Source organism: Eleutherodactylus coqui, chromosome 6 (assembly GCF_035609145.1).
Source record: "Eleutherodactylus coqui strain aEleCoq1 chromosome 6, aEleCoq1.hap1, whole genome shotgun sequence".
Classification (NCBI taxonomy): domain Eukaryota; kingdom Metazoa; phylum Chordata; class Amphibia; order Anura; family Eleutherodactylidae; genus Eleutherodactylus; species Eleutherodactylus coqui.
The window spans coordinates 70,115,632-70,128,207 of record NC_089842.1 but is presented as its reverse complement, the minus strand read 5'-3'; the positions used below and the strand labels follow the sequence as shown (position 1 = coordinate 70,128,207).

The window sequence follows — 12,576 nt, the reverse complement described above, 5'->3', positions numbered from 1 at the left end:
GGTGAAAGTCCCTCAGAGGAACTCAAATGTTGTAAAAAAAACAAAGATTAAAAAAGATGAATTAAAAAAATGTAAAAAAAGAGTAAAAAACCCATTTTTTATGCTTTTTTTCAGATTAGCATAAAAAAAGGTAAAAAAAAATAAAACCCCACATATTTGGTATTGTCGCGTCCCTAACAACGCGTACAATAAGTTGCACATGCTTTTGACTGTGCACGGAAAAAAGCATTTTAAAAAACGCTAAAAAACTGAGGCAAAATGTTAATTTTTAGCATTTTACCTCACTTAAAACGCAATAAAAGTGATCAAAAAAGCCTTATGTTCCCCTAAAATGATACCAATAAAAAACTACAGCTCATCCCGCAAAAAATAAGCCCTCATATAGCTCCGTACATCAAAAAATAAAAAAGTTACAGGACTTTGAATGCAGCGATTTAGAAAAAAAAAAGATTTCCAAAAAAAGGGTTTTTATTGCAGAAAAGTGGAAAAACGTAAAAAAAATGTAAGAATTTTGGTATCGTTGTAACCGTACCGACCCGCAGAAAAAATGGAATGTCTCATTTATGCTGCATGATTAACGCTGTAAAATAAATAAATTAAAATCTATGGCAGAATTGATGCGTTTTCTCTCCCAACTATCATAAAAAAAAATAATAAAAGTTTTACAACATAGTTAATGTACCCAAAAATGACGCCGATAAAAACTACAGTTCGCCACGCAAAAAACAAGCCCTTTTTTAGTTATGGCTTTGTCCGATTGCTGAATTATTAAATCCGTATCATTAATAAGATTCTGTAAGTCACGCCTCTGAGACACTGAGATGTTGCCATTTTTATATTTTGATGCATCTTTCTTTTGACTGGATCTATAAAGGTCATTGAGATCTCTTTCCATACTGTTTTGAAAACCATCCACCCATCTGGCTCTGAGATGTTTAGGGTAGAAAGAAGGATTAGGAATAGAGATGAGCGAGCGTACTCGTCCGAGCTTGATGCTCGTTCGAGTATTAGGGTGTTCAAGATGCTCGTTACTCGAGACGAGTACCACGCGATGTTCGAGTTACTTTCACTTTCATCTCTGAGACATTAGCACGCTTTTCTGGCCAATAGAAAGACAGGGAAGGCATTACAACTTCCTCCTGTGATGTTCCAGCCCTATACCACCCCCCTGCAGTGAGTGGCTGGAGAGATCAGGTGTCACCCGAATATTTAAATCAGCCGCACAGATGCATTCTGACAGAGATCAGGGACAGTGCTGCTGATGCTGCTGCTGCTATAGGGAGAGCATTAGGAGTTATTTTAGGCTTGAAGAACCCCAACGGTCCTTCTTAGGGCCACATCTGACCGTGTGCAGTACTGTTGAGGCTGCTTTTAGCAGTGTTGCACATTTTTTTCTTTTTTGTATATCGGCCGCGAAGAGCATTGCGTCCTCAGTCTGCAGTCATTGTACATAGTATAGGGCCAGTACTGGTGAGGCAGGGACAGTGGGAAAGGTGAAAGAGATATACTGTCTATATAGGCAGTGGGCTTTTTCAAACAAATTTGGGAAAAATACTATCTTTGGGCTGCCTGTGACCGTCTTGAGTGTACTGCGTCTCTGCTGGGGGTAGTAGTCCTAATTAATACGCAGCTAAGTGTTACAGCAGGCTTGCGCAAAATTCTTTCTTGGCTCTGCGTTGCCCGTTACATCACCGCCGTCATCCCGTCCAGAGGGAAACAGTCTGCAGTAATTTTACATAGTATAGGGCCAGTAGTGGTGAGGCAAGGACAGTGGGAAAGGTGAAAGAGATATACTGTCTATATAGACAGAGGGCTTTTTCAAACAAATTTGGGAAAAATACTATCTTTGGGCTGCCTGTGACCGTCTTGAGTGTACTGCGTCTCTGCTGGGGGTAGTAGTCCTAATTAATACGCAGCTAAGTGTTACAGCAGGCTTGCGCAAAATTCTTTCCTGGCTCTGCGTTGCCCGTTACATCACCGCCGTCATCCCGTCCAGAGGGAAACAGTCTGCAGTAATTTTACATAGTATAGGGCCAGTAGTGGTGAGGCTGCGACAGTGGGAAAGGTGAAAGAGATATACTGTCTATATAGACAGAGGGCTTTTTCAAACAAATTTGGGAAAAATACTATCTTTGGGCTGCCTGTGACCGTCTTGAGTGTACTGCGTCTCTGCTGGGGGTAGTAGTCCTAATTAATACGCAGCTAAGTGTTACAGCAGGCTTGCGCAAAATTCTTTCCTGGCTCTGCGTTGCCTGTTACATCACCGCCGCCATCCTGTCCAGAGGGAAACCGTATACATATATACGCTGCCTACAGTATCTGTCTGCTGTCTCAGCTCAGCCTTTAAAAAAATAGAAGCAAAATACTTAAGGCCCACTAGTGGCCTTTGGACACTTGACTGCTTCTGCGCTGTGAATTCCACTAACTCAGTCATACGCACCTACGTCTCACTACAGGTTTGCGCAAAATTCTTTCCTGGCTCTGCTGTGCGTTCCGTAAGTGAAGTCAGCCTCCAACCACAGGCCAATAAGCGGCACATTTAATTACAGCGTTCTATTTATGCACTACGGGTAATACACCATGCTGAGGGGTAGGGGTAGGCCTAGAGGACGTGGACGCAGGCGAGGACGCGGAGGCCCAAGTCAGGGTGTGGGCACAGGCCGAACTCCTGATCCAGGTGTATCGCAGCCGACTGCTGCGGGATTAGGAGAGAGGCACGTTTCTGGCGTCCCCAGATTAATCTCACAATTAATGGGTCCACGAGGTAGACCTTTATTAGAAAATGAGCAGTGTCAGCAGGTCCTCTCGTGGATGGCAGAAAGTGCATCCAGCAATCTATCGACCACCCAGATTTCTACGCCGTCCACTGCTGCAACTCTGAATCCTCTGGCTGCTGCTCCTCCTTCCTCCCAGCCTCCTCACTCCATTACAATGACACATTCTGAGGAGCAGGCAGACTCCCAGGAACTGTTCTCGGGCCCCTGCCCAGAATGGGCAGCAATGGTTCCTCTCCCACCGGAGGAGTTTGTCGTCAACCGATGCCCAGCCTTTGGAAAGTTCCCGGGGTCCGGGGGATGAGGCTGGGGACTTCCGGCAACTGTCTCAAGAGCTTTCAGTGGGTGAGGAGGAGGACGACGATGAGACACAGTTGGCTGTCACTCAGGTAGTAGTAATTGCAGTAAGTCCGAGGGAGGAGCGCACAGAGGATTTGGAGGAAGAGCAGCAGGACGATGAGGTGACTGACCCCACCTGGTTTGCTAAGCCTACTGAGGACAGGTCTTCAGAGGGGGAGGCAAGTGCAGCAGCAGGGCAGGTTGGAAGAGGCAGTGCGGTGGCCAGGGGTAGAGGCAGGGCCAGACCGAATAATCCACCAACTGTTTCCCAAAGCGCCCCCTCGCGCCATGCCACCCTGCAGAGGCTGAGGTGCTCAAAGGTCTGGCAGGTTTTCACTGAGAGTGCAGATGACCGATGAACTGTGGTGTGCAAGGTTTCTCGCGCCAAGATCAGCTGTGGAGCCACCACCACCAGCCTCACCACCACCAGCATGCGCAGGCATATCATGGCCAAGCACCCCACAAGGTGGGACGAAGGCCGTTCACTGCCTCCGGTTTGCACCACTGCCTCTCCCCCTGTGCCCCAACCTGCCACTGAGATCCAACCCCCCTCTCAGGACACAGGCACTACCGTCTCCCGGCCTGCACCCACACCCTCACCTCCGCTGTCCTCAGCCCCTTCCAGCAATGTCTCTCAGCGCACCGTCCAGCCGTTGCTGAGCGCAAGTGTTTGAGCGCAAGCGCAAGTACGCCGCCACGCACCCGCACGCTCAAGCGTTAAACGTGCACATCGCCAAATTGACCAGCATAGAGATGCTGCCGTATACGCTTGTGGAAACGGAGGCTTTCAAAAACATGATGGCGGCGGCCCCGCGCTACTCGGTTCCCAGTCGCCACTACTTTTCCCGATGTGCCGTCCCAGCCCTGCACGACCACGTCTCCCGCAACATTGTATGCGCCCTCACCAACGCGGTTACTGCCAAGGTCCATTTAACAACGGACACGTGGACAACCACAGGCGGGCAGGGCCACTATATCTCCCTGATGGCACATTGGGTGAATTTAGTGGAGGCTGGGACCGAGTCAGAGCCTGGGACCGCTCACGTCCTACCCACCCCCAGAATTGCGGGCCCCAGCTCGGTGCTGGTATCTGCGGCGGTGTATGCTTCCTCCACTCTCATCCTCCTCCTCCTACGCAACCTCTGTCTCGCAATCAAGATGTGTCAGCAGCAGCACGTCGCCAGCCGTCGGTGTCGCGCGGCGTGGCAGCACCGCGGTGGGCAAGCGTCAGCAGGCCGTGCTGAAACTACTCAGCTTAGGAGAGAAGAGGCACACGGCCCACAAACTGCTGCAGGGTCTGAAAGAGCAGACCGACCGCTGGCTTTCGCCGCTGAGCCTCCAACCGGGCATGGTCGTGTGTGACAACGGCCGTAACCTGGTGGCGGCTCTGCAGCTCGGCAGCCTCATGCACGTGCCATGCCTGGCCCACGTCTTTAATTTGGTGGTCCAGCGCTTTCTGAAAAGCTACCCACGCTTGTCAGACCTGCTCGGAAAGGTGCGCCGGCTCAGCGCACATTTCCGCAAGTCCAAGACGGACGCTGCCACCCTGCACACCCTGCAACATTGGTTTAATCTGCCAGTGCACCGACTGCTGTGCGACGTGCCCACACGGTGGAACTCTATGCTCCACATGTTGGCCAGGCTCTATGAGCAGCATAGAGCTATAGTGGAATACCAACTCCAACATGGGCGGCGTAGTGGGAGTCAGCCTCCTCAATTCTTTACAGAAGAGTGGGCCTGGTTGGCAGACATCTGCCAGGTCCATGGAAAAATTGAGGAGTCTACCCACATGGTGAGCGTCGATGCTGCAATCATTAGCATCACCATTCCTCTGCTATGCCTCTTGAGAAGTTCCCTGCAAAGCATAAAGGCAGACGCTTTGCGCTCGGAAACGGAGGCGGGGGGAGACAGTATGTCGCTGGATAGTCAGAGCACCCTCATGTCTATATCTTAGCGCATTGAGGAGGAGGGGGGAGGAGCATGAGGAGGAGGGGGAAGAGACAGCTTGGCCCACTGCTGAGGGTACCCATGCTGCTTGCCTGTCATCCTTTCAGCGTGTATGGCCTGAGGAGGAGGAGGAGGATCCTGAAAGTGATCTTCCGAGTGAGGACAGCCATGTGTTGCGTACAGGTACCCTGGCACACATGGCTGACTTCATGTTAGGATGCCTTTCCCGTGACCCTCGCGTTACACGCATTCTGGCCACTACGGATTACTGGGTGTACACACTGCTCGACCCACGGTATAAGGAGAACCTTTCCACTCTCATACCCGAAGAGGAAAGGGGTTCGAGAGTGATGCTATACCACAGGACCCTGGCGGACAAACTGATGGTAAAATTCCCATCCGACAGCGCTAGTGGCAGAAGGCGCAGTTCCGAGGGCCAGGTAGCAGGGGAGGCGCGGAGATCAGGCAGCATGTACAGCACAGGCAGGGGAACACTGTCCAAGGCCTTTGACAGCTTTATGGCTCCCCAGCAAGACTGTGTCACCGCTCCCCAGTCAAGGCTGAGTCGGCGGGAGCACTGTAAAAGGATGGTAAGGGAGTACATAGCCGATCGCACGACCGTCCTCCGTGACGCCTCTGCCCCCTACAGCTACTGGGTGTCGAAGCTGCACACATGGCCTGAACTCGCGCTGTATGCCCTGGAGGTGCTTGCTTGTCCTGCGGCTAGCGTCTTGTCAGAGAGGGTGTTTAGTGCGGCTGGGGGAATCATCACGCATAACCGTACCTGCCTGTCAACTGACAGTGCCGACAGACTTACAATCATAAAGATGAACAAAGCCTGGAATTCCCCAGAGTTCTCTTCTCCACCAGCGGACAGCAGCGATACCTAAACAATACGTAGGCTGCACCCGCGGATGGAAGCATCGTTCTCTATCACCATTAAAAACGGGGACCTTTTAGCTTCATCAATCTGTGTATTATATTCATCCTCCTCCTCCTGCTCCTCCTCCTGAAACCTCACGTAATCACGCCGAACGGGCAATTTTTCTTAGGCCCACAAGGCTCAGTCATATAACTTTTGTAAACAATGTTTATACGTTTCAATTCTCAATTCAATAAAGCGTTGAAACTTGCACCTGAACCAATTTTTATTTTAACTGGGCTGCCTACAGGCCCAGTTACAAATTAAGCCACATTAACCAAAGCGATTAATGGGATTCACCCGCCCTCTTGGTTGGGCATGCGCAATTTTTCTGAGGTACATTAGTACTGTTGGTACACCAATTTTTTGAGCCCTCGCCTACAGTGTAATCCTAGTAATTTTTAGCCCACCTGCATTAAAGCTGACGTTACCTCAGCTATGCTGGGCACTGCAAAGGGATATATTTATGTACCGCCGGTGGCTTCCTGGGACCCACCCATGCTGTCGGTCCACACGGAGTTGTAACTGCATGTGTCCACTTCTAAAGAACCCCAGTCTGACTGGGGCATGCAGTGTGGGCCGAAGCCCGCCTGCATTAAACCTGACGTTACCTCAGCTGTGATGGGCACTGCAATGGGATATATTTATGTACCGCCGGTGTCTTCCTGGGACCCACCCATGCTGTCGGTCCACACGGAGTTGTAACTCCATGTGTCCACTTCTAAAGAACCCCAGTCTGACTGGGGCATACAGTGTGGGCCGAAGACCACCTGCATTTAATCGGACGTTACCTCAGCTGTGATGGGCACTGCAATGGGATACATTTATGTACAGCCGGTGGGTTCCAGAGAGCCACCCATGCTGTGGGTGCACACGGAATTCCCATTGCGGAGTTGTACCTGCCTGTGACTATTTATAAAAAACCCCGGTCTGACTGGGGCATGCAGACACCTTGACAGAATGAATAGTGTGTGGCACATGGGTTCCCCATTGCTATGCCCACGTTTGCAGCTCCTGATGGAGGTGGCACAGGATTGGATTTCTCATTGCTTCTGTACAGCATTATGGGCTATCGCCCCGCCCCTTTTAAAGAGGGTCGCTGCCTGGCCGTGCCAACCCTCTGCAGTGTGTGCCTGCGGTTCCTCCTCATGGCAGACGCACTTATAAATAGACATGAGGGTGGTGTGGCTATGAGGCCAGCGTGTGGCATGAAGGCAGCTGAAGGCTGCGCAGGGACACTTTGGTGTGCGCTGTGGACACTGGGTCGTGCGGGGGGGTTGGGCAGCATGTTACCCAGGAAAAGTGGCAGCGGAGTGTCATGCAGGCAGTAATTGTGCTTTGTTGGAGGTAGTGTGGTGCTTAGCTAAGGTATGCATTGCTAATGAGGGCTTTTCAGAAGTAAAAGTTGTTGGGAGGGGGGGGGCACTCTTGCCGCTATTGTGGCTTAATAGTGGGACCTGGGAACTTGAGATGCAGCCCAACATGTAGCCCCTCGCCTGCCCTATCCGTTGCTGTGTCGTTCCCATCACTTTCTTGAATTGCCCAGATTTTCACAAATGAAAACCTTAGCGAGCATCGGCGATATACAAAAATGCTCGAGTCGCCCATTGACTTCAATGGGGTTCGTTACTCGAAACGAACCCTTGAGCATCGCGAAAATTTCGTCTCGAGTAACGAGCACCCGAGCATTTTGGTGCTCGCTCATCTCTAATTAGGAATCCTCATGTCTGATGGCATTAGAATAGAATCTGGTACCATATTAGTGTCCATCTGTTGTTTTTTTCTAGTTGTTCTAAATCCCAGAGAAAGGCAATATCCCTTGTTGTTAGGTCCGCATATTTATCGTCTTGTTTCGCAAGTTCAAGAGAGGCTGTTCTATTTGACTCATTAATTTTGGTTTGTTCACAGAAATACTTTTTTACAATGTCCCGAACAAATTTGTTTAGGTCCAGCATAGTATTGAAAGGGTCAAATGTGCACTCAGGTACAAAATTCATACCGTTATTTATAATTTCCAATTGCTGGTTAAATAGAATACGGGGTGTGAAAAAATTATATTGTCCACTAATTCCGAATGGTTGGTCTGCGGCTGGGGTATCTCCTTCTTGGCATATGGTCCCCTTTTGGGGGGGGGGGGCTACACTGTAAGTTAGACCTGCACCATATATATAGAAACATTACATATGTAGTAACCAAATATGAGTACATTTTCCAGAGTAAGAAGTAAATGGAATTTTTTTTTTTTCCTGGGACCAGACCCCTTTAGGGGGGCCATATTGCAAGTCAGAATAATATCATGTAAATAGAAACATCTTATACGAAAAAACAAAACGTAAGCATATCTTTTCATAGAGAGAAATAAGGAAGGTTCTTTTTTTTTTCTTCTGGGACTAGACCCCTTTAAGGGAGCCACACTGCAAGTCAGACTAATATCATGCATATAGAAACATTTATATGCAAGAATAAACGTAGGATATCTTTTCATGGAGAGAAATAGAGAAGGTTTTTTTTTTTTTTTTTTCCTTCTTTCTTTGATATAATTGAATATGCAGGCTTACTGCTCTATAAAGGGGAGCTAAGTATTATGCTATTGTATAACAATGGGAATTTCATATGGTCATTTGTAACACAATTGTGAAGCTCAACCACAATAGATATAAATAAAATGCAACTAGGGGTTAATCTTGCAACAAATGTATGAAGTTTTGGCAGAGCGCCCAATGGTATACATTCCGTGTCATGATGATATGTGTTTGATATTTGTTTTATCACAAGTTTCATCACAAGCATTATCTCACCAGTAATAGTTTGATGTTTCTATATACTTTTCCTTTGCCCTATAGCCTGTACAGCTGACCGTCATTGTATTTTTTTGCTCTGTTACACCTATTTAAGCTGGTCCCACACTCTATTCAGATCATACCACTGACGAAGGCTCTGTGCAGCCGATACGCGTCTGGTCCAGAGATGTGTATACCTGGCAATTTTAATATGACTAAATAAAGGAAGATTATAAATTTTACTCTGCAAGTAAGCGTGGATGACACTTTTTCCTGCATGGAATTTTTTGCTATAAAATAAACAGTTTGCTGCAATATTGAAAGTTAGACTGCGTTCACCTGTTGCTAATTTGCTGCAGATTTTATGACAAATTTTAGTGCAGATTTCACCCTTTCAATTTGAATTCAGCTGAGAGGGTGCAATTTACTGCAGATCTGCAGCAAATCAGCGAGATGTAAACATACCAGGGCCAATGTCCACGAGACGATTTGTTCTTCCGCAATTCAAGCCACCCATAGGGAAACATGGGCACCCATACCTGAATTTGGTCTGGAAAACAAATTGCAGCATGTGCCATTTTAATGCGGTCCATGGAAGTCATTGGAAGTCGTCTGATCCGTGGCCCGCCTTAGCTCACACTGCGGACGGGCCGCGGATCCCGCGGAAAAGCAGCAGTGTAAAAAAACAACAACCTGTACTGTGCATGTGCGCCGGCGCGCTGGCCGGCACTTCCACACACATCTGCAGTACAGAAAAAGCAAGACCTGGACAGGTATGCAGAGCCACGGGCAGGGTTGGATTTCATTGTGGGCTCCCGCATGCGGAATCAGACCTGCCTGTGGACATGAGGCCTCAGGCTGGTTTCACTTTGTGTTTTGTGAAATCAATGCTGGTTTTGTCCTGGTTTCCGGCTTTCATCCATAAAACTGCATGGGGACGGAAACTAGGATGGAACTTGAATGACATCACAGGGGAAAGTAGTTGTAAATGATTATAAGGTCTTTTAAACACTGCTTTTTGAAAGTGGCAAAAAAGGGAAAAGTTGTGAATTTTGGAGAAAATTTTGCCATTTTTGGCCAGTATGGAAATAGTTTGTTAAATTGCCCAATTCTCTTTCATATGGATAAGAAAGGATTTACGATGGCCCCTTTCCCCTAGATTTTAAGGGACCAGATTTTACCAGGGTCAAAGCGGAACAAAGGGTTTGGTCAGGGGCGGGGCTTATCACAACGTATGATTTTACATCCGTTGTTATAAAAAATACAGGGACGGTTCATGAAAAGGCAGAGAGTAAATTCCACAGCATTTCTGCATCCAAATAACAGTCAATATCTGTTTCATTACTGCAGTTTTTGACTGGAAATCAGCCACGTATCTGCAGTTGATTTCATACTATGCGGCGCTCCCCCTCACCTCCTCCGAAGGCTTCCTGCTGTCAGCGCTCCCCGACTCTTGGTTTCCAGTCGCCTGGTGTGGTGCGGCGTCGCTTGCAGAACCAAAGAGAAAAGGGGAGGGGAGGACGGGGACGAAAATCCCGGATGCACATAATGCCATCAGTGTGTGCATCCGGCCGCGGTGCTGCATAGTGATTTTCCAGCCCGGCAGCTGCGGCACCCCAGTCGGTAATCACTTTAAAGGTGACCCCATGTTACGTAAGTGGGACAAATGTCCCGAAAGCGAGATTATTTTGTTATTTTATAGCATGGCCGCCGTTTAAAAAAATAAACACCCTTATACTTGTATGTAATTTTCTCAGCCAATCTTACCTGTTAATAGTTTTAATTCATCCAACTGCTTGCAAAAATCTGAAATACAATGAAGAGTTAATTTGCTGCTATGATCTCCCGACACTTCCCTTTATTTTTGCAATACCCACAAACAATAAAGTAGCTGTTATTAAAATGCAGATAACAAAGTCCAATATAACTTGCAGAGGGTACAGCATATCCTACACAGCACTGCAATATGAACAGGAATGCAAGATACACATAGCAATAAGCCTTTTGCTGTAAGTGGGGCGTCACATCCACTGCTTCACACACTTAGGCCTCGGTCAGACGGGTGTTTTTTCGCGTGATTTGCGCATGCGATCCGCGCATATATACACCCAATGCTTCGCAATGGGATCGGTCACATGTCCGCTTTTTATGCGGATGTGCGATAAATTATAGGACACAACGATTCACAGAACGCGCCTATCTGCGTTTTGCGATTCGTTGTGTTCTATATATGCGCCCAATGGGGCCAGCGGCAGCAGCGTCGACCCCATTGAGAACATATACTATAAAGTTTGTTCTCCTCTGCCACAGCTGTAACAGCTGTGGCAGAGAAGAACGATGTTCACCCATTGAATTCAATGGAGCCGGCAATACAGCCGGCTCCATTGAAAGCAATGGGCTGCCGGCGAGCGCGGGATGAATTTTCGGGAAGGGCTTAAAACTATAAGCCCTTCCCTGAAAACCATCCTAAAATGTGTAAAAAAAAAAAAAAGTATACTCACCTTTTTCCTGCAGACAGAGTTCAGCCGTGTCCGGTCGGCAGTTCTCCTGAACTGCTCTCTGAAGTATTTAGCAGGCTATTGAATGACAGCTGAGAGCTGCCTCTTATTGGTCCCTGCGCTCAGCCAATCAGAGGCAGCACTCACTCACCCATTCATGAATTCATGAATGGGTGAGTGAGAGCTGCCTCTGATTGGTGAGGGCTGTGACCAATCAGAGGCAGCCCATTCAGCAGGCGGGGATTTTAAATTTGTATTTTGTGAAACCACCGCTGGTTTTGTCCTGGTTTCCGGCTTTCATCTATAAAACTATATGGGAACAGAAACAAGGACGAAACCTGGATGGCATCACAGGGGAAAATAGGTAAGATGCAGACTTTTTTGTCTCACACAGTTTCAGTCATTTAAACAAGACAAGCAAGCACTCCGCATACCACTTTTCAAAAGCGGCAAGAAAAAGTAAAAGTTGTGAATTTTGGAGAAAAGTTTGACTTTTCTTGCCAGTTTGTAAATAGTTTGTTAAAAAAAACCTTTAACTTGTATGTCATTTTGTCAACCAAACTTACCTGTTAATAAGTTAGATCCATCCACCTGCTTGCAAAAATCTGAAAGACAATAAAAAATTAATTTGTTGCTACCATCTCCTGGCACTTCCTTTTACTGTTGCAATACCCACAAAAAATATAGCAGTTCTTATGACAATGTAGATAATAATAATAACAATAATAATCTTTATTTGTACAGCGCCATCTTAGTCCAATATTAGGGCTTCTTCACCCGAATCGTAGTTGCACATGAACGTGGTAAAACTCCACGCTATGGTGCACTAGTTTGAAAAAAAAGCGGAAAGATTCTGGGTAGATGGGTAGAAAGGGTCTTCAAACTACTGGTAAGAAACACAACCTTCTACTTGCAAGACACCACGGACATACTGAACCTATCAACCATAAGTCACCTCTCCGATGGCGCCATCCTGGCCACCATGGATGTGGAATCCTTATATTTAAATATCCCACATGAAGATGGACTGATCGCCTGCCAGGTACACCTTGAGGCCAATGGCGTTGCTTCTGAATCTGTGCTACAACTGACAAGATTCATCCTCACACACAATTATTTCTCCTTTGACAAAGAGATATTCATGCAACTCACTGGAACCACTATGGGCAGTAAAATGGCACTGTAATATGCCAACCTTTTCATGGCAAAACAGGAGAGTGACTTTCTTGCCTCCTGCAAACCACTGGCCTACTTCCACTACATTGATGACATCATAATCATCTGGACCAACACCGAACAAGAACTAGTAAAATTCC

General features: G+C 47.4%; 1 protein-coding gene across 1 annotated transcript in view; it reads right to left on the bottom strand.

Moving 5' to 3' along the window:
* Positions 1-12,576, bottom strand: part of LOC136633600 (uncharacterized) — a 62,674-nt gene that overhangs the window by 41,129 nt on the left and 8,969 nt on the right. Inside the window, exons 4-5 of the mRNA XM_066609359.1 lie at positions 11,827-11,865; positions 10,530-10,568 (exon numbers count right to left, since the gene is read on the bottom strand). Of these exons, the coding sequence (XP_066465456.1) occupies positions 10,530-10,568; positions 11,827-11,865 (78 nt within the window). The remainder of the gene's footprint in view (positions 1-10,529; positions 10,569-11,826; positions 11,866-12,576) is intronic.